The 27891-nt window shown below is 40.6% G+C and overlaps 3 protein-coding genes across 8 annotated transcripts in view; 2 read left to right on the plus strand and 1 right to left on the minus strand.

The window, feature by feature from the left end:
• The first annotated feature begins 216 nt into the window (after nt 1-216).
• Nucleotides 217-20367, plus strand: SLC39A6 (solute carrier family 39 member 6). 3 transcript variants are annotated; one of them, XM_086895690.1, is made up of 10 exons: nt 217-338; nt 1667-2448; nt 3631-3811; nt 4084-4253; nt 5516-5725; nt 7378-7447; nt 8736-9113; nt 14269-14349; nt 16724-16914; nt 17020-20367. In XM_086895690.1, the coding sequence occupies exons 2-10, from the start codon at nt 1696-1698 to the stop codon at nt 17170-17172; spliced, it is 2187 nt and encodes a 728-aa protein (XP_086751816.1). In that variant the 5' UTR covers nt 217-338; nt 1667-1695; the 3' UTR covers nt 17173-20367. The 3 variants fall into 3 exon arrangements, 2 of the variants coding, with proteins under 2 accessions (XP_086751816.1, XP_086751825.1); XM_086895699.1 differs by lacking the exon at nt 217-338 and adding an exon at nt 515-1505; XR_015288708.1 differs by lacking the exons at nt 16724-16914; nt 17020-20367 and adding an exon at nt 11707-11825 and having other exon boundaries at nt 234-338; nt 14269-14344.
• A 170-nt stretch (nt 20368-20537) lies between these two features.
• On the plus strand, nt 20538-24503 carry ABITRAM (actin binding transcription modulator). Its single transcript, XM_086895716.1, has 6 exons — nt 20538-20645; nt 20721-20772; nt 23060-23189; nt 23899-23975; nt 24047-24116; nt 24186-24503. The coding sequence occupies exons 1-6, from the start codon at nt 20582-20584 to the stop codon at nt 24312-24314; spliced, it is 522 nt and encodes a 173-aa protein (XP_086751842.1). The 5' UTR covers nt 20538-20581; the 3' UTR covers nt 24315-24503.
• CTNNAL1 (catenin alpha like 1) overlaps nt 24126-27891 on the minus strand; it is a 57433-nt gene continuing 53667 nt past the window's right edge. For all 4 annotated transcript variants that reach the window (XM_086895665.1, XM_086895676.1, XM_086895673.1 and 1 more), the window contains exons 16-19: nt 27314-27370; nt 27080-27199; nt 25811-25894; nt 24126-25711 (exon numbers count right to left, since the gene is read on the minus strand). In XM_086895665.1, coding sequence (XP_086751791.1) covers nt 25550-25711; nt 25811-25894; nt 27080-27199; nt 27314-27370 — 423 coding nt within the window. In that variant the 3' untranslated portion in view covers nt 24126-25549. The remainder of the gene's footprint in view (nt 25712-25810; nt 25895-27079; nt 27200-27313; nt 27371-27891) is intronic.

The following is a 27891-nucleotide window of genomic DNA, read 5'->3' on the forward strand; positions in this document are numbered from 1 at the left end:
AGGGAGCCTCTGGGGATCCAGCCTTCCTCCCGGGCCACCTCCTCCTTGCTGCTGATTCTATGTCCTAGCGTGACTGGAGGGACCCCTTTGGAAGTTTCCTCCCAGATTTGCCCTAAACCGGGACGCTGGGCTGCGGGCCCTGGAGAGGAGCGGTGGGACCCCGGGCAGGCTCCGGGGGCAGCTCCGGGGGCCGGCGAGGCCGCTCGGGCCGCACGTGAGGCGGCCCCGCCTCCACCGGGGCCGCCGTACCCGGAACAGGAAAGGGAAGGGGCGCGGCGCGGCCGGCGCGGGCGGGCAGCGGCGGGAGTGCGGCTCAGCCCGGCCCGGCGGCGGGAGAGGTAACCTCGGGCTTCTTTTCCTCCCCCTCCTCACCCCGATTCCTGCGGCGGCCTCTCGAGGTGCGGCGTGTGCCGCACTCGGGGCAGCCGCCGCGCTCAGGGCAGCGCGGGCGGCCGGGGCCGCCTCCGCCGGTGCGGGGCCGCAGCGGGGGCCGTGGGCGCTGAGCGGCTCCTGCGGGTCGCAGAGTGGGGGACAGGTTGTGAGGGACCACGGTGGAGAGTCTGGTCCAGCCGCCCTGCTCCAGCAGGGTCATCCCAGAGCACGTGGCACAGGGTTGCGTCCAGACGATTCTTGAATGTCTCCAGCGAGGGAGACTCCACAGCCTCTCTGGACAGTCTGTTCCAGTGCTCGGTCACACTCACAGTAAAATTCTTCCTCACGTTCCGGGGCCACTGCCTGTGCAGCAGTTTCTGCCAGTTCCATTGCTGGGCACCACCGCGAGGAGCCTGGATCCGTCCTCTTGGCACTCCTCCTTCAAATACTTATGGACAACGACGAGGTCCCCTCGCAGCCGTCTCTTTTCCCCATCTTTTTTTGTGGTGTTTTTCAGGCTGACTAATATTTTGGCAACGGAGGTTCTCCATCTCTCCCTGGAAGAGGGCTGAGGCAAATTAGCCCTGCATGCAGTCTCCGCAGCACTTGATTGGCCGCCCTGCTGAAGTGTTTGTGGAATGAAGCACACAAATTCGCACACTTGTGAGCGCGCTGTCCACAGCAATGCTCTGCTGCCTAGTGAAAGGAGCCGTGCGACATTAATGTTAAAACAAGGACAGAACGTGACAGCATAAAACCCCAAATTTTTGTAGAGGGCTGGAAACACTTGCCCAGCTGGTTTGCCAAAACCTCCAGTGAGAGAGAGGCTTGTGATGAACCAGTGATGAAGGGTTGGGAATTTCGATTTTTAAGCAGAAACCTGTAATTTATTGCTTATTCATTGCTAAGAGAGAAATTACAGGGCTGCTTTTAAGCACGAGAAAAGCCTGACCTAGAACTTAGTTGGTGCACCCTTGAGGGCTCTCATTGCATAGCCCATATTCGAGTGACTCAGAGCTAAAGAAAGGCAAGCTGGCACCTGGGGAGGTGTTCATGGCCAGTGACCTACCTCACTGTGGCATTCAGCTTCTTCTGTTGCCCGAGGCAACACATCTGGGAGAAGTGCTAAATGTGTAAGAAATTTAAACCTCTCTTGCTGCATTGATACTTTGAGGAGGAGGGTTTTGTTTTGTTCATTGTGGTGTTTTTTTGTTTAAACAAATTATGATTGTGTCTTAGAAAGGACAATGTGATTGGTTGTGTGCAAACTATTTAAATTTTCCTCTTTTCCCAGATTATTTTCACCACTGAAAAGGAACTGCAATGGAGAGTACAGAATCAATTATTTTCCTTGTATCGTTTTCCATACTGCTGTGTGAAAGTTACCACCATGGGGTGGAGACAGCTACTGTTGTGCATTCATCGGAGAGAGCTTTTCCAGAAAAGACAGTGGGTGTTAATAGTGACTTGGCAGGACTAATACAGAAGTTGCACCTTCAAGAGCTTTTTAATCGTTATGGAGAAAACAACTCTCTCTCAATTGATGGGTTTAGAAAACTGCTACAGAACATAGGTATAGATAAAATGAAAAGGATTAAAATAAGCCACGATCACGATCATGATCATGACCACAGTCATGACCATCATGACCATGACCACGATCATCACGCTCATCATAATCACGTTTCATTGAGTAAAAGCTCTGAGAAGACTGCTTGTCCAAACCACGAATCTGATGCTAGCAAAGACCACAGGAACAGCCACGCAAAGGAGCCTCATAAAGCCGAAAGCGTGGAGCGGCAGCAGAACTTTGTGCGCAGCAAGAACACGGTTCATGAGATCACCGCGTCCGTCATCACCGCTTCCGCAGGCGGCCACGCCGAGCTCCAGAACGTGCAGCCCGGAGAAGTCAAGATGGTTGTTCGTGTGGGTGCGGCTGGCCCTGGTGCCTTTAATGTCACAGGGGGCCGCAATGCCACCTGGCTTGGTGCCACGAGGACAAACGAATCTCGTGCTTCTCCGAAGGAAGAAGGGAGCTACCTCTATTCTAAACTGAAAAAACAAAGCACTCAGGAGGTGAGGCTGGTTCTGTTGTAGTCTCAGAAATCCCGATCCACCAGGAATGTTGTCACAGCTTATTTTTCAGGTGCTTATTGTTTACCTGGGTGCAAGTTTTGTGGTGTAACAATACCCGTAGTCAAACACATGCAAACAGCTTTCCTTGGAACTTAACTTTTTGAGTTAATATGGTGTTATTCTCACAAGCTCAGAGGATAACTAAGTATAGACATATACTTGGTTTAATGTATTTATGATTTATATATTTAACTGTCACTAAACCTGAAAAACGTCTACAGTTTTAGACTTGCAGTTTTGCCTTAAATCGGGAATCTGCCTAGTTTTTCTATTAATGGAGTGAAAGTAAAAAAGTCCAGTTAAGGTATTGTGATTCTTGACAAAGCTGTCTCACATTGTGATAGTGTAAGAACTGTCCTCTAACACCTTCCACTCCCCATCTAACAACTGTATGTAAAAAACAACTCTAAAAAAGACTGTGGCAAAATGCCATGTTACTTTAAAATAGTATAAAATTAGCACTGATAAAAAATATAGTTGTGTTGTAGACATTTTTCTTAAAACAGTCAGATCCTTTTCCATTAAAGGCTTTAAGAAGCAAGCAGGATCTTAATGTTTGCAGCCGTTCCAGGTAATTCTGAGTAGGTGTTGTGTGGCATGTGATGGTGGGTGCTGAATTCACAAGTTGTTGCTGTGTTCTGCACTGTTGAAGCAGAAGTACTGCTGGTTTTTAAACCCACTGAGACGGTGTGTAGGTTGTACAGTGGGGAGCTATTTACTCAAGGGAGTGTATGTACAACATGCTCTGTACAAGATGTTCCACAGCAGCCACTGCTACAAAAAGGCATTTGACCTTGTTAATGCTTCCTTAGGTGGCCTTTAAAACTGACTGAAAGGTATCAGGCTTTTTCTGTTTGTACATCAAAGCATCTGACCCATTTGTGCTGAGAATGAGTAATAATTATACGTCATCTACCCAGCAGCCTCCCAAACCAGCTTTCTGGGGCAGGATTGGGATGGAAGTACATTTTTTACTAAAAGGGTTTGTTACTGGTTTTTGAGTTGTGTTGATATAACTGCTTTCATGTGGTGCATTTCAATTAAGATTGGGATGTGCAGTCCTTTTAAGGTGTATCGTGGTATTTTGGTCCTGGTTAATCTTTAACATGTCTCTTTCCACAGTGCTCCAATGCATCCAAACTGATGCAGTCGCATGGAATAGGCACTCAAGTACTGTTGACTGCTACAGAATTTAGTTACCTCTGTCCAGCTCTTATTAACCAGATCGATGGCAAATACTGCATAGTCCATGCTACTAGTGAAAAAGCTGAAACTCCTCCAAAAAGTTACTCTCTGCAAATAGGTAGGCTGGGTTTTTTTTGTAACATCGAAGCTTAATGGAAAAACATTTGTTGGTTATAAATCCAAGAAACCTATTCTCACAGTTGTAAGAAGTGTCATTTTCTTTTGGCACTTCACCAAGATTAGAGAGAAATCTTTGTGGCATACCTTTTGTTAACATCTGATTAATTGAATGATCAGGTGTGTTTGATAACAGAAATGTTAAGCAAACAAAATCATGTACAGCTGTTACTTACTGTTGTTAATGTTTTATTTTTTTTTTTTTTTTGCCAGCTTGGATTGGTGGCTTTATATCCATCTCTGTCATCAGCTTTCTTTCCTTGCTGGGTGTTATATTGGTACCACTGATGAATCGAGTGTTTTTCAAGTTTCTTCTGAGTTTTCTTGTGGCACTGGCTGTTGGGACCTTGAGTGGAGATGCCTTCTTACACCTCCTTCCACATGTAAGTGTTAATTACTGTTTCATTCATTATCTCAAAGCAGAGAAGTTGACAGCTGTATGTATTAGTGCCCTATTGGTTCATACCCGTTTGATGAGTCACTTCTCAACCCTGTTATGCAGGTTGTTTGATGGAAAGGTTTTCCATTTGGAACATCTGTATAATTAATTTCACAGTCTTTGAAAGTTCAAGAGCTTCATAACATTATCCCACTCTTTATTTCCTGTTCTTAGTCATATGTGCTGCCACGTCCATTTATTGTTCTTTGAATACAAGAGTTTTGCATAAATTTTCTTAGTGGTTTACTGCAGTGCTGCCCCCCCCCCCCAATTTTTTTTCCCCCCCAGTTTAATGGACTTTAGAGATAGTGGAAATTGCTCCCTGAACACTTTAAATGTGAAATGAATAATCAACTGTTTTTTGTTACAAGCCACTTATGTTGATGGCTTACCCATTGTGACTTTTTTTTTTACCATAATCCATCATTTTTGAAGTCCTGGGGAAAATACTACTTGATAGATTTTGGAATTGCTGTTATGTAATAGGGACAATGAAATGGGAATATGGTTGCTAAATTTCTACCTTTCTTGAAATTCTTAAACAAGTTCTTAAATGCTCTCCCCTACCTCCTCTCCCAAAAGTAACTTGTTCCAGCTTTCAAATAAAATGGATAAAAGTGACTGCAGATTCTGTAATCCACCATGTAGTTCTTTTTCCTTTCAATTAATTTTGCATTTGCTGTGTGAGGTTATGTAAATCAGAACATGTGTGAATGAGATGAGCAAAAAGGTTTTTAGTTCTGAACATACCAGTATCCAGTAAGGAGAGGAAAAGCCAGACTTTCTTTAAAGAAAAAAATTTCAGCCAACTTCCTTGTAGAAAAAGTTGTTTGACATCTATGAGTTTTCTTAGATGGGAAGCTAACTGCTGTGCTGGCTGGAACCACTGCTTAAAATGTGGTTTCCCTTGATGATGTCAGGAGTTTGTGTGGGGACAGCTTGGATTAAACAGTGTCTGTGTGGGTTCAGTGTGTGGGCCAGGGCCAGACCTGTTCTCAGTCCTTGCAGTGTTTCTTCCTAACAACAAATTTCCAGCCAATGGATTCTTTGGTAATTGTTTGAGTACATAAGCAGAGCATTTTCCCTGTGGAAGTTAAGTCTGGACTACAGACATGAGGAAAATGATGTGAAGAATACACTTTACATGTTTCTTACACTACTGTTCTTTTGGATATAATGACTTTCCCCTTTTTGTTCTCTCCTTAGTCTCATGGAAACCATCACCATCACCATGAAAAGCCTCTGCTTGATCAAAAAGGCTCTATGTACAAACATCTTGTTTTTCAAAGTACAGAGGAGAGTGCTTACCTGGATTCTACATGGAAAGGACTTACAGCACTTGGAGGCTTGTACTTCATGTTTCTAGTAGAGCATTTGATCACTTTAATAAAGCAATTTAAAGACAAGAAGAAAAAGGTAGGGAGACTATTACTTCGTAGCTCTGTTGTATTGCTTACTCATTTCTGAAAACACTTATTAAAAAAACTTCCCATGAATATCATATATATTTTGATTTTATAGCAATGGCTTACTATATTAGTGTTAGAATTTCATTTTCGTTAGGGACACATACACTTCTAAAGTACATTAAAACCTTTTTGTGTTATCCTTTTATTAAAGGCTCTTTCCATAACCAGACAATAAAGTACAGGCTTTGACATTGCAGAGAATTGTTTAATAAGCAAATGTCCAGTTGCATCTTTAGTTTTAACGGAGTGATTTAGGCTGTCACATCATTACTGACTTACTTCTCACATCTTGAGACATTTATAACTATATGAACTGGTTTTATTATTATTTTTATTCCAATCCTGGATGCAATAAATTTGCATTGTACAACTATTGTACTGCTGTTGAGGAGGGCACTTGCACAGACAGGTAAGGGTTGGCAGTAAGTGCTTACATAAATAAGCATCCAAGTATGCTGTAGAAAGTGACTTTATGGTATAGCATTCTGTGAGGTAACATGGTCTGTCAAACCCCTTGGTGCTTTCCCTTCTCTCCCACAAAAATGCAGCTCTCAGATTGTTATACCGGTTTTTATGTGTAAGGTAAATAACTGGATCTTGGCAGGTCATTAGTGTTGGTAACTTGCCAGTTGCTGGTAACAGTTCTTTAAAGTCCAGTGTAGCCAGGAATAAAGAATGATATCAAAGTTGACTCAGTAAGAAAGATGAAGCAGAAGTTGGTGATACCGTAGAATCATAGAGTGGTTTGAGTTGGAAGATATCTTTAAGGTCATCTGGTTGCAACCAATGCTAAGCCTTACTTGAAGAAAGTTAGTAAATAATAATTATTTTTAATTAGTTTAAAAATAGCTAATTGCCAGGCTGCCTCAAAGACTGATAATCTCTGTTTAGTTTTCTCATTAGATTGGTCATTAAGGCAGTAGTCACAGGGCAGAAGCCATGTAAACCCTTTCATTGTAGGAGGTTGTGTCGGTGTGGTTTATACTGAAGCTAAGCTGACTGTGAGATTTCTCTATCTAGTTAAATTTGTTTGACAGGAAAGAATATGAAGAGTTTCAAGTCCAGCAAGAATTTTGTCTCCTCCCAGCCACAAGGAATGGCTTTCCAGTTAGACTAATTATGCCTGCCAAGATACCGAGTCACTAATCACAAATTGTTGTGATACATACTTTAGTGGGCAAGGAGAGATTTTATTTGGTTTTCTTTCTGTACATTATTAAAAAAACATTATATTGACATTATGATAGAAAAGAATTAGTGGAATAAATTATTCACCATTTGATATATTTCGCTTCTCAGATTAAAATCTGCTTATTTCCTGTGAAAAATGTAGGGCATTTATGTGTGTGGGTTGGTCTGTTTGTTTGTGGTCTTTTTTTAGTTTGTTTTGTTTTTATTCCCCTCTTATGGAGCGTGAGGAACCTTTGTCATCTTACTTTAGTAAGTTTCTAATAATTCCTTTTCTACACTCTTTATACGGCTTCCGTGTTGTCCTCTTCCTGTGCAGGCTGCATAAATGTTGTGAATATAATGTTGCTCATGTATATCCTGAAAAACAAGTAAAATATTCATAACTGCAGTATTTTCTTTTGGAATAAGAAAAAAAATGAAGATGATGGAGAAAGTAAGAAGTTTTCAGCAAATGAAGAAAAGTTGGATACGGATGATCGTAAGTTGCATTAATATCACACTGTTGTCACTCTGTGGCAGCACTGTTTACAAAACACCTGACTGATGGCAGCTCGTAGATCTGCTTCTTACTGTAGGTTGGGTCACTGCCTATTTGAATTATTTTCAAATCAAAACCTGTCTGTCTGCTGATATGTAGAGCACTAAGTCTGTCTGCTGCTTTCCTTTAACAAGGATTCGTGGGTTAGAAGTAGCGAATTCACAGTTTTGGAACTTAAAGCCTATTAATTCTGGATTTAGCAGCAGAAGTTGAAGTCATTCTGTGAATGTTGCAATACAGCTACTGACTTCTTCACTTCTCTTTGCACTGCTAGATGTTATATGTATGACTCGACTCATTATTTAGATTTCTGGGTTTTGTTAGTTTGATTTATTATTTATTTGTAAGTGTAATATTACAAAATTCTAGACAATACTTGAAGTTCAACATTCAGAGTGCAAATGAACATGTCTCCCCATGATCATGCTTTAAGCCAAAACACACCAGTTTTGGCTTACTTGTTACTTTGGCTAACTTGGCCATGAGTTACTTGTCAGCTCTTGTTGCTAAAAGAGATGTTCAGATTTTCAGAGTAATTTTATAACTGATGAAATACTTGTCTGTAATGTAGAAAAAAAAGGTGTATTTATTAATTTAATTGCAGAGGAATAATTTATCAAGTTTTAGAAATTAGTTAAAAGACCCAACTGTGGTGTGTCAGCAATGTTTATATGAGGGTATTTCATGGTCTGTATTGATGACTTTGTTTTTTAGTGTTTATTTTCAAGGTGTTAAACTCAAGTGCCCATATTTGTTTTGAAATACAGTTTCCAAAATTATCTATAACATAATCCTTTTTCTTGAGCCCTGAGATAATTAAATGGCACATGCTTTTCAGATACTTGGTTTTTCTAAAGCAATTGAACTAACAGTCTTCATGCTGTGAAACTGGGACTTGGAGCCTTTTGCTGTTGTGTTTAAATTGCAGTGAGTCCTACATGAAAAGATTTTTTGCATTTTAGGAAGCATTTGTGGCCGTAATGTGAGGGCTGCTCAGCAGTAGGGGACAGAAACTAAAAGTTTTCCTTATTTTGAGTTATTGGGAATTCTCTCTGAAGTCGGAATAAGTTGTGGAAGCATTTCAAAAAAATCTCCTGGTTAAAAAAATTGGATTGTCAGTGTCAACTTCTGAACTTTACTGCTTCACATATTCAAACTGTTTATTGTATCTTTGCTTCTTAGGTTATTTTTAAAATGTGTAACATTGTACTCTGGGTTTTTGTAACAGGGCCTGAGGGCTATCTAGGGACAGACTCCCAAGATCCATCAACCTTCATTTCTCAGCAGCCAACTGTACAAGAGGAAGAAGAAGTGATGATAGCTCATTCTCATCAAGAGGAGGTTGACAATGAATATGTGTCCAGGGGCTGTAGAAACAAATGCCATTCTCACTTGCACGATACTCTGGGACAGACAGATCATCTAAGTCACCATCACCATGACTACCATCACATTCTGCACCACCATCATCATCAGAACCATCACCCCCACAGTCACAGTCAGCGCTACTCACGCGAAGAACTGAAGGACGCAGGGATAGCAACTCTGGCGTGGATGGTGATCATGGGAGATGGACTGCACAATTTTAGTGATGGACTGGCCATTGGTAAGTGCTAACTTGGATGCTGCAGCTTCCTTGGATGTAAAGGCAGTGAAGTCTTCTAGCTATCTCTTATGTCTTTTAGGGATGTAGCTAATTAGAGGATCTCTGAACTAAACTTTTTTCTCAGAGCTTCATCTTAATGAGTAAGAAAAATCTCCAGCTTAGCAACCTGGAGGTGATATATGAAAAAGAAATTATGTGTTTGCAGCTGTGTTTCATTAAAAAATCTATAAACTGGGCTTCATTTCCTTCTTTTGAAGCATTAAAGCTAACATTTTTCAAAACTAAAGCTAGGCTTATAAAAAATATTTAAGATTCAGTGCCTGCAAGTGCTTAGCAATTTTTTAAATTTTAATTATTTTTAGGACAAGCTTGTATTTTTCATTACATGCAAAGTAACTGTTTTTTCACTTCATTCAGACCACTGGTACATTGGCTTCTTTACTTCTTTTTCTCTTTCATCTTCTCTTGTGATGCAGGAAGGTCAGGTTCTATACTTGGCATATCTGCCTGCCTGCCTATACTAGGTCCTGGTTATACATCAGTGTTTCTCCAGAGGACTGCTGGGTAGGGAGATGAGGCCCTGGTTTCAATCTGTTTTAGCCTGAAAATTTTGTTTTCTGAAACAGTGGTTATACTACACCCAAATTCTCGTTCCTAAAGTTAAGCATAATAGTCCCTTTTAAAAAAAATTGATTAGGTATAAACAGTAATTTTACTTGTAAACAAAATGTTTATCTTTCTGTTCCTGTTTACTTCATGCCCCTATTCTTCCCTTAATGCATGTAGTTGCTCAGTCTTTTTTGACAATGCTTTAGTGAAAATATTTCATTATCACAAAAACAGTAGACTGAATATTTTGTTTTGGACTTCTGTCTGGGAGGTCAGGTTTGGGAGCTCTCATGTTTCTCCTAGAAGGATAACTAGACTACAGGTATATTGAATTTAAAAGGTTAAAGTAACTTACAGAAAGTGAAGTCAAATCAATAATCTTCAGTACTTATGCTAATCTTTCCTGATCTTGACTATTGTATTTAAGACTAATCTTTACAGGTATTGGATTCATTTCCAGGCTGTTCAGCATACTGGAGGCAGTTCAGCAGTATCAGTCTTTCTGTAAATTTTATTGTAGGAAAAAATTCATTCTTGTTTGAAGAGGAAACCCAATAATAACTATTTTCTCACAGCAATATTTGCAGTTGTTCAGATTCAGTCAATTCAAAGTGTAATGTGAAAAGAGACTTTCTGATTTAATCTCATTTTTGATGAAAGTTGAAGCATGAAATGTAAATTTTTGAGCAGATCAGTAGTGAAAAATGTGGTAGAAGGAAGATTTGCATACAAATGACACAGAATCAATTACCTCTTGGCATTAGGGAGATTTGGGAAGGAGCTATGACTTTATAGTTATGAAGGGAAAAGTATGAGAAAGGTTAATAAAGGCTTATTGAACAAGTGAGAGCAATAGCTTTCAGAAGTCCTGCTGTGTAGCTTGTTCAGGCTAATGGAAATATGGGTTTCTTTCAGTTCTGTATGTGCTTAAAAGTATTATGGGAAAACATCAATTTGATGGTGTTGTAAAAATGCCAATGCTACTTGCGTAGTAGTTCATCTGTATTTTAAAGAAGAGGTGAACACTTCTGTAAAGACAGCTTTAGCCAGCATAACCCTTCATTTAAGTTCATTCACTTCATGTGATTTTTTATTCATAAGTTCCATCAGTTGCTTTTTTCCTCAAATCTGTTGTGCTAATTATGTAGGAACAAGATTTAAAAGTGCTTATTTTTTTATTAAGATGTGGAACTGTTGCATCTGACTCATTTGTGCAAAAGGATCATCTGTGATTTGAACTTTTATGTGTAATTACAACTAAATAAGTAAAATGCAGAGCACTATTTTTACACTAGTCTTGCATACATGTTTTTTTCTTTAGCTTTTGAGAGAAGTCGTGCCTTAAAAATATATTTTAAGATAAATCAGCATCTTGAGAGGGGATAATGCCAGATATATTAATTTCATCTTCAGTTTGTTAACATTTCAGGACTTCTTTTTAGCAGTGAAAAAATAAAAAGAGATATTCTTGATATTTAAGCTTGTACTTTGATTACTTCTTACTTTTCCTCTTTGAACTTCATAAGTATTAAGTTTGCTCTGATCTTGTCTAAAGTTCTAGTGTTTGGTTTATCACCTCAGCCCTTACTTTCTCCCCGCTTTCCCCTAAATTTGCTATTGGTGCCATCTGTTTTATCCAGATCATTGGTGAAGATACTGAAAAAAACAGGTTTCAGTTTTTGTCCTGGTGAGCTCTACTTCTTACCAGCCACCAGGCCCTGTTAGCCCAGCAATCCAGTCAGTGTGCAAGCCCATATTTCCTCTTTACCCAGATAAGACTGCTATAGGAGACAGTGTCAGAAATCCTACTAAAGTCCTGTTATATTCACCGTCTATGAATATTTACCGTATAATGGTCTATTATCTCCTCAAGCTGGATGCAGCTTTCGGACAGGGATTTTAGGAGGATGATCTTCACATGATCTTTTCAGGAACTGAGATGACACTGACTGCTCCTGAGTCCCGTTCTTTGCCTTTCTTAAAGGTGGGGATAATGTTGTCCTTTTCCCAGAGTTCCGGTGGAGCCTTCTATAAGCCATGGTTTTCCACACATGATTGACAGCAGCTTTTTAGTCACACTAATAAGTCTGCCAGTACCCTCAGGTGAGTCCCATCCTGGGATGCACCTGAGCATTTCCAGTTCTTTCTGCGTTTCTCTGAACTGTTACTTCTGTGATTTGATGTCTCTTTCTTTCCGGAATGAAGTTGGGATCTGGCTTTGTTGACAAAGACTGAGATGAAGGCTGTGCTGGTGCTTTGCCTCTTGTCATGTCTACTGCTATGTCTGTCCTTGGAGTCTCATTAGTTTTGGATCAAGCTGGGCTTTGGTCTTCTTCCCTTTTGTTCCACTGCTTTTAGTTTCCTTGTTGCCAGTCTTTGTTCCTATTTCTTGTGTGCTTCCTTTTTGAATCTTAATTTATTAGGACACACTGCTTAGCTGGGCGCATCTTCTGCAAGTGTCCCCATACAAACAGGCTTGTTTGTGCATCTCTGTGCTTTACAAACTGGCCACCCCTTCTGGGCACATTTTCCCTTTTGACTGATTCCCAGGGTATTCTGTGCTGCAATTCCCTAAATAAGTCAAAGTCTGCTTCGGTAAAGCCTGAAGTCCTAGTTTTGCTTCTTCCTCTTCCAGCCTTCTCCTGTGTCCTGAACTCAGTTACCTCAGGCTCACAAGATGTCATTTCTTGCAGTATTTGCCATCAGTTTTTCATTGTTTTTAAGCAGCCGGTCAATTTACAATGCTAATCCTGGCTGGCTTTTGTGTCATCTGTAGCAGGAAGCCATTACCAGTACAAGTAAGGAACATCCTGGTTTGTGTGCCCAGTACTGTTACTCCCACAGCTGGAGACTCTGTGCTAATGGTGATGTCCTGTGTTCATAGCTAGGCTTACTCACCACCTTTCCTTGGTTAGATGATCTGTAACCTTATTCCTAGTGTTACTCTGGCTGACCAAGAGTCTGAACTGCAGTTCACATGTACTTTTATACTGGAGCTCTCTGTGATCAAGGAACCCCTTTATGGAGGTAGCAAAAAAAACCTCCAAAGTGAATTGTATTCTGTCCCTGTCAGCAGTTGGTATCTATCCATGAGAGGCCAGACAAGCTTTGGAGGTGTCTCCACAGGATCATTTAGGCTGGCTCTGGGCAACCCATGGACTTCCCTGGCCAGCAGGTCACCAGGTCTGTCTTTGTCCTGCATAGGAGGGAATCTCCTATCACTAAAAGAAATCTTTCCTTTCTTTTTGTACTTCTCATCTGATGTATGGAACTGCTGGGCAAGGCAGGACTCACTTATCCTCTGCTGCCAGGGTCATGACCATGTTCTTCAGATCAGTCGCTGCAGTGGGGACAGGTTCTTCCTGTTGCCAGACTTGACTGTTTTCAAATGTTACTCATCTCGGAGTTCATGTTTCCTGGTCCAGTGCTTCTTTGGTTTTGCCTTCCTCTTTAGTCTCATGGGCTTGGGCTTTTGCCTCTGTAGAACCTCTTTTGAGGACTCTCTCAATCCACTTTGTTACCACTCATCCAAAGGTGCCTTCTCACCACGTCCTGCATCCTCTTGCCTGGATGCCACAGCACACATCTCAGACATAATGTTGCTGCTGTTGTCATCACTCAGGGAGGAGCATCAGTAATTTCTTGCACTTGAAGACCTGGATAGCCATGTCTCCTTCGAGTTAGGTCAGCATGTAGTTCCCCCAGTGAAAAGAAGGGATTGTCTCCAGTGGAGTCATTGCTACTGTGGGAGCAGTACTCCTGGGTCCCTTGTGTGCCAGCTGCTGTGACATGGCTTTGTGCCTCTTTGACTGCTTGTTGGCAGTATCTTGTTTGCTGGCAGGCTCCTAGTAGCAGCTGAAGAGGAAGCTGGATGTGGCTCTGCACCCTTGGAGAGGCTCTCCATGCAGCTGGGGACCTGACATGCCGTGTATGAGCTGTGGTGCAGCCCTGCAGTGTGCTGCGTCCTTCTGAGCTGCTGCCAAACAAGAAAAACGGCAAGCAACAGGAGGAGCGGAGAAGATGAGAAAGATGAGGACTATTGGACTAGTTTAAATGGCTTTTGTGGTCTTGGGGCTTTTTTCCTCCACTTAAAAGCAAGCTGCTGTGGAATTTACCTAAAAGCAAGCTGCTTAGAAGTTGATCTGTCACCATTGATTTCATAGCCTCTCTTATTTTTGTCTTGACTTTCTTAAGGTGTCTGACTCTCAGGTGCACTTGAGCTGCTTTGTTCCCTTTGTATCTTTTTTTAAAAAAATGTATTTTTGGAATTTCCTTTATTGCATTTTTTGGGAATGGTTGTGTTGTTGGAATAATTTGGCTTAGTTCAGAAATAAGATCATGAAATTCGATTTAATAGCAAGATTTGGAAGAAGAATTTTGCAATTTAAGAATCATAAACAACTGATCTGTTAAAGTTTAAATGCTTCCACTAAGAAAAATTCGAGTGAAATATATGTCCTAATATGACACAAGCATGTGCAACAATGCTTCTGCACTTGATGTCTGAATGTTTTGTTTGCTTTTTTTTTTCCCTCTCTCTTCATAGGAGCAGCCTTTACTGAAGGGTTGTCTAGTGGTTTAAGTACTTCTGTGGCTGTATTTTGCCATGAATTACCTCATGAGCTAGGTAAGACACCAGCATTTCCATATGCTGCATGGTTATTGTACTTACAGGTGCATGTAGGAGAACAAAATTTGATCAGAAAACTTCATCTGTGTCAGGTTGTCTATTCAAGGATACTTCTGATTTCCTTAGACTGTTTAACCATTTCTTAATTCAATTAATAGTTTTAAACTATTATTTTAAACTAACTATTTCAGCTACTCTGTTTAAAGCTGTCTCTTGCAGTTACAGCTTTTTCTGTCTACTTTAGTTGTAGTTTTTATTCTCCTTGTATATAACATAAGATTTGAATTGCAGGAGAATGCATGACAGAATTTGCTTTTCTCACATCTCTCCTTAATTTTATTCCTGTGATTGTGCTGCTAAAAGGAAGGTCATGATTAGTCAAAGTACTTTTTGCATAACATTTGCTGCTTTTTCATTAAGTCTTGCAAAGAACTGCTGTAGCTCTAAATTAAACTTGAAACTACTTAGAAATCTTTCTAGAAACAGTTTGTCTTTCAAGCTCAAGTGATTTAAATTTGTGTGCAGCCCCATGAGAGATTATTGTTGTGTCTTCGAAGATGAGTTCAGTATTTGGCCCTTTTGAAGGGCAGCTGGTGAGAAGAAGATGGATGTGCTTAGATGAACTCGAGACAAAGCTGATCTTCCCAGTTGTCAAATTATTTCAGATATGCAACTGGTGTTTATTTTTTAGCTGTCATGGTCACAGTCATACTTGGTGTATAGAATGAAGAAACAAGAGTTTGCTTTCCCTTTTTTAAAGGTTTCATTCCCCAGAGGGGAGAGCATTCAGTTTAGTTTAATGGAGCTTGTAAACCAGTACATGTAAACATTAAACTCTGTGTAACAGCTTGATGTATTTGTACAGTAATGCTACACAGAAATGTGTTATTGTGGAGAAAACATACCTGATTTTATGGGTTGGGAGGAATTAAGTCTTCCATACTAATCATGGAACTTGTATTAATTATGCATAGTAAATATTTTTAGTTCAGATATAAGATGTAAATTCATCTTATGAACCTGATAATTTTAGATTCAACTGTTCTGTTGCTTTTAGAAATAAAAAAAAAGCTTTTAAAATTTAAATCATACTTCTTTTATCAGAACAGAAAACTTGATAGAAATACCTTCTTTACCAGAGGAGATGAAGTGGCCTAGGAAAATTGAAACAAAAGTTGAGGTTAGCTGGGAATAAAATTGTATCATTTTTGTTAATGCTAAGCAATGTTTTTAATATACCAGTTCATCTTAACTGCAATAGCTTGTAGGAAAAGCTGTTGTAACAAATGATGCAAATCAGCTTTGAAAATCACTTCTGTTTACTTTAACTGGAGATAACTTATAAAGAATCCATTTTATTTTCAAATAATAAGCTTATATTACTCTTGTTGAGAAAAAATATGTTCTGAATTACTGAAAATTTGTTTCTGGCTGGTGGTCTTATCATTCCTTCAAATAAAAATAAGGTATCAAAAATCAGTTACAGAAATTAATAAAGAAATTATATTAAATTTATAAAACAGATTAAAAATACAAAGTGCATTTACAGGATAATAAACTGCAATATGCAATTGAGTTGGAATATTTTTAGGAACACTCAAGCATATCAGGTACTGCAGCATTTTACAGTGGTAATGTAAATTCAAACTGCTTGAGGATATGAAGCTATTAGAGACCATCCAAAAGAGGGGTACGAAGATGGTGAAGGGCCTTGAGGGGAAGCTGTGTGAGGAGTGGCTGAGGTCACTTGGTCTGTTCAGCCTGGAGGAGACTGAGGGGAGACCTCATTGCAGTCTGCAGCTTTCTCATGAGGGGAAGAGGAGGGGCAGGCACTGATCTCTTCTGCCCTGTGACAGGACCCAAGGGAATGGCCTGAAGCTGTGTCAGGGGAGGTTTAGGCAGGATATCAGGAAAAGGTTCTTCACCCAGAGGGTATTTGGGCCCTGGAACAGGCTCCCCAGGGAAGCACCAAGGCTGAGCATTCAAGGAGTGTTTGGACAATGCTCTTAGGCACATAGTGTGACTCTTGGGGATGGTCCTGTGCAGGGCCAGGGGTTAGATTTGATGATCCTTGTGGGTCCTTTCCAAGTCAGGATGTTCTGTGATTCAGCAAAAAGCTGCGTTTTTCAAAAATGCAGAGACTTCGAAGTTTTAAACTTACGGTATTTGCTGCTGTGGTGCTGTTCATGTGTACCCTCTAATTTTCTGTCCCTCAGTGATTTCTTATTTTATGAATGAAAAAAAAAATAAGGCAAACAACAGCACAAAAGTAGCTTAGTAATCCTGTAAGTAAGGGAACTGTAAATAAGACAACACTGCAGTACTTGCGCAAGAATGAAAACTTCATCTTGTTTTTTTCCCCCTGTTACAGGAGATTTTGCTGTCCTTCTAAAAGCTGGTATGACTGTCAAGCAAGCTGTGCTTTATAACGCTCTGTCAGCTATGCTGGCCTATCTTGGTATGGCAACTGGCATCCTTATTGGTCATTATGCAGACAATGTTTCAATGTGGATATTTGCACTTACTGCTGGCTTGTTCATGTATGTGGCTCTTGTGGATATGGTAAGTGCCTAGATCTGTTTGAATTTTGTATAACACAGCCTAAGAATTAATGATTTGAAGCAATTGTTTCTTTTGAAGGCATTTAACACTTTCTTGTTTGTTTAGGTACCTGAAATGCTCCACAATGATGCCAGTGACCATGGATGTAGCCGGTGGGGATACTTCCTGTTACAGAATGCTGGGATTCTCCTGGGTTTTGGGATAATGCTGCTTATCTCAGTATTTGAACATAAGATTGTATTCAGCATAAACTTGTAATCCTGGTTGCCAGGAAGACACCTTGGTGTTAAATTATAAGTGGTAGGGGTTTTCTTCTACGAATTTTCTTATTGGGAAGGTACATTTGATATAGACTAGATATTTTTATTGGTGTGCTTTGTTGTTGTGTACTTCCCTCCCTTCTTGCCTGATTGAAAGGGACACTGTAAAGTTTGGGGTGTGTTGGGTTTTTGTTTGTTTGTTTTTAATTGTGTTTTTTTTTACTTGGGATTTAGCATTGCTTATGGTACTGTGGAAAGTGGTACTTAGTAAAACATGGCCAAATCTATATTATTTGTATTGTCTGTACCATTTGGGGGGGTTAGGTTGTTTTTTTACTGAATTTATTTACTGTATGTAATTATATGTAATGTTTTTTACTTCTGTGGTTTTGTTGGTTTAAAGAGATAAAAACAACAGTGGGGTTTTTTTTAGCAGTTAGAATCAGTGGATACAAAGCACAGTGAGCAAAGCAAAACAAGAACAAGACATAATGGTTAGCATGTGTTTTTTGGTAAAAACTCATTTCTTCTGCATCCACCTGGTTTATACAGAAAGGCAGGTAAGTCCATTCCATCCTTTGTGGTGGTGCTGATTCTCTCAGTAGCTTGTGGATTCCTGTGTATTTTTCCAGTTGGTTTCTACCCCAAACAAATGAATATAAAACCGTGTTCTAAGTGTTTACATCAAATGTTTAACTTGTTTCATCCCTTCTGATAGGAGTTGCTCTTCACTGATTTCTCAAATCAGCAACAAAAGTCCAGTTCTTAAATTGCCAAAGCTTTAAGATATGTGAATTCCATCAAAAAGACTTTAAAAGCAGTGTTGTATCCCACTTACACTGCCTGAAGTGACAAGGGTGTATTAAAGCCTGTTTGATATCAAGGGGGAGGGGTGCTACAGGCTGAGATAAACAGTCATTTCCTACAACAGCTTCTTGAAGTAAAGTGTTGATTTACTTTGGGAAAATGAGCTGAGTGGGAGAGCTGCCTACTTCTAGTTCAGTGTAATTGCACACAAACCTATGCTATATTTTTTGCAAGAGCTAAAGCTGAGAAATCCAAAATAACAAAATTTCTTTGGTACCATAATCTAGAGAAACAGTGTGTTAAGGATGATAAGTGTATACTTAAGTATGTAGTTTAAGCCTACAGTCTTAATACGTTTAACCACCCTGAATGTCTCTGAAGGAAGAAGGTTGGAAAAAACCAATAGCAAAAGAAATTCTGCATTTGTAGGAAAGCTGAACATGTCAAAGTTGTTTTATGATGAATAAATAACAGAATTACGCTATCTTACTAGCTGGCTTTAAAGATCCCAGAAATAACACAATTAGAACCTATTTCTAATCCACTGCTTCAAATGATCAGCTGAATAAAAAGCTTGAACAACCAGAGCAATTTTTGATGATACTGTGTATGGCAGGTTAAAACAGTTTGTTGGTCTGTCACACAATGGAAGCCAGGAAACATTCTATTACTGCAGAAATTAATGTTTTCAATTCATTGAGAGGTCTGAGGGTTTTTTAGGAAAAACTCCACAGGAGTTTTTGCAGCCAGTGGACTATTAGCTGCTCTTCCTTCAGCCTTTCCTCAGGTTAGCAAGATTGTTATTTACTTTTCTGCTCACAATGATGAAATCCTGTTCTGTGCCTCCTTTGAAGCCAGGGGTTGAGAAAGGTGTACTTGCTTCAGCTCTCCTAATGCATCCCTCTGTCCTAGCAGGCTTTTTAGGGCTTGGGCACAGTGTTTACCTGTGGTGTGGGAAAACTCCATAAATGCAGTGTACTTCAGCCCGTGGGGCTTCCACCTTCTGCACCACAATCCTGGCTGCTACAGAAATGGGGCATCTCTGTAGTCCTGGGGCATTTCAGACTTGGATGAGCTCAGTTTGTTTTGAACTTTTCACTGCTGGTTTCTGTTAGCCTACAGCCATAATAGCTGCCAGTTCAGCTGGACTTCTCTTGTCTGGATTTGACACAGGAAGCAGGCAGGTAGCCTACTGTTGCTCAGGAGATTTTAAGATCAATGACTTAACTATGGAGATAAATCTACAAATTTAATTGTTTCCAGTGGGTTCTTGGCTGACTTTTGATGTACTCGACTGACATTAAAATATCCACATATCAAAACACATTGCTAATTTAATCATAAGAAAAATGAATTGCCTTTAGAGCATGTGGGCAGAAATGTCTATCCTGTACACAAGCATGTTCTACCCATTCAGTGCTCTTCAGTCACTGATGGAGAAATGTCCATGATAGGCAGCTGTCCAAACTGATAACTGAGAAGGCTACAGACTGAAACTTGCTGTAGTTTTGTATCAGCAGGATGAAAAAAGGTTGGTTGTTGTTTGTTTTGAGTTGGTTTGTTTTGTTGTCATTTCTCTGTCAGCCTTATAGAGTCTGCATCTGTTGCAATGTATTCATGTTGGAAGTACTCATTGTTTGGCAATCTGGGGCAGAGCCTCTAAGTAGCCCTTTATTTTTATGGGTATATTTTTCTGCAGCGGTTTTTAATGTGCCTGGCTACTCTGGATAATAAATGTGTTTGTTTTGTGTATTCGTTTGTAGCTTCATAATGGTACAGTCATTTATGTATAATATTATGCTGTTACAGCTGCCTTTAGTGCCTGTGCTAGATGCAGGTAAACAGAGCTGGATTCAATTTTGGTTTGTGTTTTTTTCTTTAACATATTCTTGTAATGGTTTTGGCCTGTATTTGTATATCAGATGTGTCATGTTACTTTGGGCAGCAGGAGTCAGAGCAAAGGTGTGGAGGTTCTCAAGTTTTTCCCTGCCTGGCCCGTGGGGATCAGGTGCTGGTACGGTTTCTCTGCGTCCTCTGTGCCTAAATGTGATGCCAGGTGTGTTGTGGGAATGCAGCTCTTTTATGTCTATATAAAACACAGCCCAGGCTGAAACAGAATTCAAAGGCTGAAATGGAATTCACAGAGGCTCTCCTGCTGCTTGAAGTGAGACACCAGTGCAATTAAAATCTCTGTGGAAAAACTGGGGCGTTCTGTTTTCCACGAGCAGGAAACTAAAAGATGATTTAATGGAATGTGGGTGGGGTTGTTTGTTTTGTCGTTGTTTTGTTTTGTTTTTAATTTAAGGTACTTTTTTGGTGTGTGTATATATGGTCACTGTAGCTGTTATTGTATTGCTGTGTGCTAGAGAAAATAAACCACTGAACCCAACCGCAGACGTCTGAGCGTTTTTCTCAGCGATGCAGATTCGGGGGAAAAAAAACAAAACAAAAAACAAAACAAAAAACAAAGGTAGCGCTACGTTTCCTCGGGGTTTCCCGTGCCGGGGCGGGGAGAGGGCCGGGCTGGGGCCGCCGCTGCCGGAGCCGCCCTCCCGCCGTCATCGCGCCGCGCCGGCGGGCCGGGCCAGGCCGGGCCGGGCATGGCTGAGGGGGCGGCGGGGCCGGGCGGCGCCGAGCGGTACTTCACACGCTGGTACAAGCCAGGTACCGCCGGGGGCTGCGCCGGGCCGGGTCGGGGCGGCGGCGGGGCCCTGACTCCTCTTTGTGCCCTTCTTGCAGACGTGAAGGGGCGGCCGTGCGAGGACTTCTGCGTGCTGCAGCACTCCAACAGGCGAGTGGCCGGCGGGAGCCGGGGTCCGCCTCTGGCCGCCGGGCTCCGCGCTCGGGAGGCCGCGGGCTGCGTTCGGCGATGCCGCAGCCCCGGGCGGTGGCTGCAGCAGCCGGAACATGGACAGGCGCGGCCTGGGACACAGCACCGGGCGAGCCTGCCTTGTCCGGGAAGGCGGGAGAGTGGCAAATCGGCCTTCCCATCCTTTAATTACTGCTCCGATGAGAAACAGTGGTGCTTGGCCTCCTCCCCCCTGAGGGCCCCCGCTCACTGCCCTCGTACTGCTCAGCAGTGTCCGTGGTGCTGCCCTCGCTGCCTTGCACCCTCTCCTGCTGACAGGGCCCCACACACACTGTCCCTAGGGATATCTCTGGAAAGCTCAGTGCCATGCTCTAGGCGACACGGTGGTGTTGGGTCACAGGCTGGACTCGATCTCAGAGGTATTTTCTAAGCTAATTGATTCTGTGATCATCATCAGCACAAGAGCAACGTTCCAAAAGGCCTTTCCGTAATGACATTTTGAAAGTGTCTGCTTAACTTGATTTAGAACTCCTTCAGTTTGAACAAACATTCAGCTTTCTCTAGATAAAACTTAATTGCTTTTCCTTGTACGTTTGTGCACTAACGGATGGTGAAGGCAAGATAAGAAAGTGTCTTGCTTGTGGTTGGATGTAGCTGGATATCATCATTTGGAGTAGATCAACCTGTACCTGATGTGTCTCAAGGTATGGAGTCTCCTTCCCATACCTAATCTCCCCCTGCTGCAGATGTTAGGGCATCAGGAGCATTCTGTTTAGTTCCAGAGGGAAGAACAGAATCTAACTACTGCCCACACAAAAACTGGCAGGGCCAGTGGCTCATGGGCTGAGGGAAGGTGAGGCATCATTTGTGTTTCTGGTGAGTTGCCTGTTCTAGGAATTCAGAGTAAAAGGAAGGGCATGCTTGGCACAGGGCAGAACCATCACCTCGCTGCAGCCTTTGGAGCTGGAGCTTCCCTGTGGCTATTTCCTGCAGTTCTTCCTCAATTCTTTCAAAAGGGAAACCAGAGTACCTTCAAGTAAGAGGTGTGACAGTAACAGCAGGGAAGGACACCCTTCCATTTGTACTGAATACTAAAGGTTACTAATCTCAGGTGTCTTAATAAAAACAATAGTTTAAATCCTATTGATTTGTTCAATTGTCTATGAAGACTATGCTACGTTGAATTCTGAAATATCAGGACCCTTGGATTTCACAGCAGCTTAACCAGATGTTCTGCAAAGTATTTTACCATTATTATGTTATGGTAAAATAACATTTTAATAACATATATGTATATAAGTAACATATGGGGATGTGGCTCAGTTTACTGTTTTTAGGCAATGTAAAGTTGTCTCTTGATTTTTTTGTTTTGCCAGGTCTCAGCTCCATGAGGTGATAGCTCAAAGATAATTTGTCATCTTCCCCTTAGAAGGAGGCTGGGGTGAAGGAAGGTAGCTTTGCTGCTAGGACATGCTGGATGCATTCACCAGAGTCCAGCTCCCTCTTGTGGGAGATACGCAGCCAGAACTCCCCAGGAGGAGAGTGGGGAGATGGATACAGCATCCACAGGGAATCTGGTTCTGTGCCCTGGTTTTCTCTGCACCCTTCTGTTGATTCTGGTGCTTGCTGTAGGTTTTACACTCTCAAACAGAATAGCTTTCACTCTCCATTAACTGTCAAATTCATGCTTGTGCATTAAGCATGGTTCTAGGCCAGGCAGGCCTAGTCTCTTCAGCTGGGCTTGTCTCAAACTGTCCAGTGTCATGGTAAGAAATAACCCTCCTTTAGAAAACAATGAAATGCAAGCAGCAAGTTAACTAAGGCCCAGGTCACTGATGGATTCATCAGCTATAGCTAACTGTTCACTACAAAGGGCCTTTAGCTGTTGAGAAACACTGCTTTGTGTTACATTTTGTGACAAAAGTACCTCATGCTTTACTTGTTTGCCTTAATGTGAGTACCTGCTTCAGCTGCTGGCTGAAATGAACCAGTCATGCTGTCATGGGGCACAACAGCTAGAACAGCACTGGCTTATTTACAAGCAGTGGTTCTGTTTCAGTAAGAAGTGTAGGGCTTTTGACAGTCCAGTCTGGTATCTTAAAATGAAGCATTTTCTGTGGGAGTGGTTTTAGGTCAGAATGCCATTTTCATTCAGTTTTGTACAGCAGCTGTCAAGTAAGAGTCAGAAAGGTTGTGGGACTTGTTCAGAGCACAAAGGTATGGCTTCTTACAACTACAGTAGAATAATTATATTCTTTTTTTTTTTCAGAATTTGTGTCATCACCTTGGCAGAAGCCCACCCTCTTCTTCAAAGTGGGAAAACAATTAAAAACATTAATTACCAAATCAGTGCAAACTGTAGCAGACTCCAGAATAAGGTCTCCGGGAAGTCAAAAAGGGTATGGCTTTTTGATTTCCTTAGCTTTCATTTTAATCTCTCATACTGCCTGAGATCTTTCTGTCCTTTTTTGAATAGAAACCCAGCAGGTCACTTTAGTATTTAATTTAAAACCAGCCCCTCTGCACTTGAAGAATTCAGACTTCCTCAAGCAGTGCCTTTCTGCCTGTTGCAGCCAGGGTCTCGCAATGCTCCTACAGCAGTGGTGGTTTCCAGTGTTGCTCAAACGCACTCACTCCTAGTAATTTTGTTGGTAGTGTACAGAGGGACATAAACATCCCTGAAATAATAAGTTTATTTCTAAGAAGATGTAAAGGATTTGGAGACTACTCTTTTTTTCAAGCAGATCGAGATAGTAGATGGGCCAGTTCAGTGTGGTGTTTTTTTGATGATGCAGTTTAACTTGCTTACACCAAAAGCAACGGTGCTGTTCCTCTCCTCTCTCCTGACTTTGGTCTTATTAAAATACAAGTTTGTTAGTCTCAAGAAACTTAATTATGAAAAAATCTGTAGGCTTGTAACAGGCTTCTATTTGATCTGTGCACATAACTAAATTGGCATCTTCCCTTCTGTAGGGAAGCACAGCTCTGGAACTTGGAATGACCCGTAATTGTCACACATCCTTCCTTTTAGGCATTGCTGATGGTAATACTTTTACAAGCCCTGTGTAATTAAAACTACAGACATGTTTATTTATTTTCCAAATGCAGGGAGCTCAGTTTTTAACAGAACTTGCCCCTCTGTGCAGGATTTCTTCATCAGATGGAGAGGAATACACCATTTACAGGTAAGGTTTTTTCCATTTTTTTCTTACCTTGACATACCACACACATCTACAGAATCTAAACACTTTTGCAGTTGCATACGAGGGCGGTTGATTGAAGTAAATGAGAACATCCTTAGTAATCCTGCTCTTCTGCAAGAAAAGGTAAGACACTTTCTTGTTCTTTATTTTTTCAGCTTTTATTTCACTGCTAACTTCAGTCTCGCTTTCTAGCCATCAACTGAGGGGTACATCGCAGTGGTTCTACCCAAATTTGAAGAAAGCAAGAGTATAACTCAGGGACTTCTGACACAGAAGGAGTATGAGGAAGTTCTGTTGAAACGCCGCAGTTCTGCTTCATGAAATCAATTCTACACTTCCCGTCTGTGTTTGATACTAAATAAGTGACTTTTATTGTACACTGTGAGTTTTATAGTACTGGAAAGGCCCAGTGCCAGATTTTAAAAGTGGAACTAAATCCTTGATTCATAAAAGAATAAACCAGTTCAAGTAGTTTGGATATTAAAATTTCTGTAAAAACTTGATATAAAATTTCTTATCTCTGAATTCTAGCACTATAGGTTTTTAAATAAGTTCAGAATGACATGTTGGAGATAATTTATGTTCCACAATCAGCTTTGCTTCTGCTTAATTCAAGCATAGTACATACAGAAAAATCATAGCATTTAGCTATCATGTAATTTAGCTAAACTAATACAATATAGGCGAATGGAAAATAAAAATGCAACAAAAGCCTATGTACAAAGAGCAGATAAACTTGACAATACATATTTCACATCAAGTTGTACTTTTGTAGTATCCTGAAGTCAAATAATGCCCTTTGTACAGAATTTTGTAATTATCAGTATCTATTCTCTTCAATTTTAGATGGCATAATGTCAAGTCTGCATAATACTTCAGTGGTTCTACAGGCAATTCAGATTCTGCTCACTAAGTTTTAATAAAAAAGAAAGCAACAACTGCCATCTACAAATAGGGCAAAAGAAAAAGCGTTTGAGTTAAGACTATTAATCACTTAGAAATACACTTTTTGTAGAGATGAATCATGTCAAGATTAAAATGCAGCTATTGAAAGAGGGTTTTTTTTTCCCTAGGATTACTTCATTGCAGGTATAACTTGTAACTAAGGTAACATTTCAGTGCTTCAGGCCACAGCCTTTCAGACTATATTCCTGATTCTGCTTTATCAAATACATAGACTGAAATAGGCCAGAGATGAGTTTACAGACTTCAACAGTAGTGTTACATATAATGTATGCAGCATGGGGATCTTTACATAAAATGTCTATTAGCAGCATCTTTGGGTTGACACATCCATTAAGACATTCATAAGCATTAATTACAAAATCGGTATCAATAGTGAGTATAGGAAAGGCATTCACATTATAAAAATACAGAACATTTAGATTAGCTGGTGTTTTAATGGCTATGTAATGGGACATCTATTAGATGTGACAAAGGTCAACATTTTTATATCAAATTAACCTGGCTTGACTTTCCACAAATGAAAGCAGTATTGAAACTTCAGCAAGTGTTACATTTTCAAATGGGAGTTCCTGCATTTCTCAGTGCTAAGATTACTTGCTCTCTAAAAACGTCATGTTTGTTATATGATTTTCTAAAGACTTGATGCCAAATGTGTCCACTCTTCTTTCTGGAGTACGTGCATTTGTACCAGTTTGTATTCTGTCTTCTTTCCATGGTGGAGCAGGCTTGAGACAATCATTTCCTGCTTTACTCTGTGTATGTATGTAACAAAGATTTCTTAAAAACAAAGAGACAACCCCACCAAACAAACCCCAAAACTTTTAAATAGTGCAGATTAAGCAAGCACTCACCTTTCTCAGTAATTTGCAGCAAAGTGGAAGAAGCTGACATAACAGAGTCATCACATTCCTTGTTTTCAGAATGCATGCATCAACCTAAACAAGATAATTAATACTAGAGTAATTAATACTCCATACTTGTGTTAGGCAGTTGGTTTTGGCATGAGATGGTGATCTGCTTTGCGCTAGGTTAAGTAATACTTGTCCTTTTGAAATATCTCCTAATCAAATTGGTTTGCCTAAATTTTTTAAAATTTCTCTCTAGTACATGTAAAACAAGAGCATCCCTTCTGTTAAGCATGACTTGAGCTATGATGCAGACACATCCCAAGAGAATGAACTAGTAATAATATATTAAACAGTAACAGAAGTCTCTTGGAAAGGCACTCTTTCACTCTTACAGTCTTAAGTATGAATCATCATAATTCTTCACGGTTTTCCTTTTGTTTTATGTCTTGCCAGCATGATTTAGAAAGTCATGCATCATCTAAACCTTAGTTTGATGTTACACTAGAAGTTATCTTAAATCTTAACACTCAAGCACAGGTCACAAGCCTGAGCCTTCAAACATTAATTTGAGAACCTGTTATTGCTGTGTACTGATACATCACTGTATAAACAGACTGGAGTTCCCACTTAATTTAGAGAGTGTAAAAGAAACCATGCAGTAGCCTCAAGGTGCTCCATTTGGTTCTGAGTGGCTTGCATGCTTTAGCAAGTTTAACACCCCGCTGTAGAACTGAAACACTTTTTCCACAGCCAATTGGAAACAAACATCCAGGTGCATGGAAATGGTCTTGCTCACATTCATCTCTGCTGGCTCAGGGATACTGATCCCCTCTGATCTTTGCAGATCTACTTCTTGCGTTAACAGTGATGGAACTTTCATGGCAGCTATGTAGCTATTTATAGCAAATATGAATATCAGAAAAAATCTCTGCAGTCCAGGGTAGACGCTACCTACTGAGAAGCAAATGTGTTTCAGTAGTGGAGCTGGGGGTTTGGAGTTTGTTACATTTATGTTAAGCATCAGTAACAGTAATAACAGTGATTATTACCGTGGTGGAAATACATATTACCTCTTCATTAAAATTTTGATCCCTGAAGTCCATACTGAGGTACACTTAATTACAGTTCCTGTTTATCTTAATGGAGTTCTATTGGATTACAGTACCACTACAAACTAGTTCCATATTTTGACTGGAGCATAAATTAGTAAATTACTTTATTTTGAAACAAGGTAGGTGTTACTTTGAGACATATATATAATTCTTCCCTTACCTTTGTAAATGTAGCACTTTTACCCTGAGCAGAAGCTTTAGCTGCTATCTGGAGCTGCTTGCACATAGAGATGAGTTTTTCAGCCTCCAACAGAAGCAAAGGCTTCTCATCATGATGTACCTGGTACATGGTCCAGGAAGACAAAACAACTCTGTGTTAAAGACTCCAACATTAAGGGAGAAGACAGCACAAGCAGCTTCTAAGCAGCATCACTGATGTCTTAAGATACATTACCTGTTCAGAAAGAGCATGAAGAGCTGAAGCAAGCTTTGTGCCCTCTGTAGCAAAAATCTGAAAGGAAGAAAAAGCATGTAACAAAATAAACCACAACAGAAAGTAAGGCTTTTTCCCTCCTCTTTTAATAGTGTGCTTTTAAGTAGAAAGGTAGCAGGAAATACTTGTTATAATGGTATACGTCTGTAATTTACAAGTCAGCAGTTTGCAGTGACTTCTGAAATAACAAGCTATGCTACAAACTGCCATCCTCACAGATAAGCAGAGTTTAAAGATGACAAAAGGCTTTCCCTTTACATATAACAAGCCCCCCAACTTCCAATTATTTTTTGCACCGTGGCAGCTCGCAAATGTTTTGGGGGTAGATGACACCTGCCCTTGTTTGTTTATTGTCCTTTCAAAGGTAACTAGTCTGTTACACACAGGCATGCATCCTGGAAATAGCATCCCACATCCCTTCATTTGGGCCCTTGTCTTCTGTTTGCATTGTGCAAAGTTTTACATCTTCTCTCCTTCCCATGAAAATCCCGCTGCTCAGGCTAGGATTTAGTATTTGTTAACACTACCAGGGACTGAGC

This window comes from Cyanistes caeruleus, chromosome 1 (genome assembly GCF_971803275.1).
Source record: "Cyanistes caeruleus chromosome 1, bCyaCae1.hap1.1, whole genome shotgun sequence".
NCBI classification, from domain to species: Eukaryota; Metazoa; Chordata; class Aves; order Passeriformes; family Paridae; genus Cyanistes; species Cyanistes caeruleus.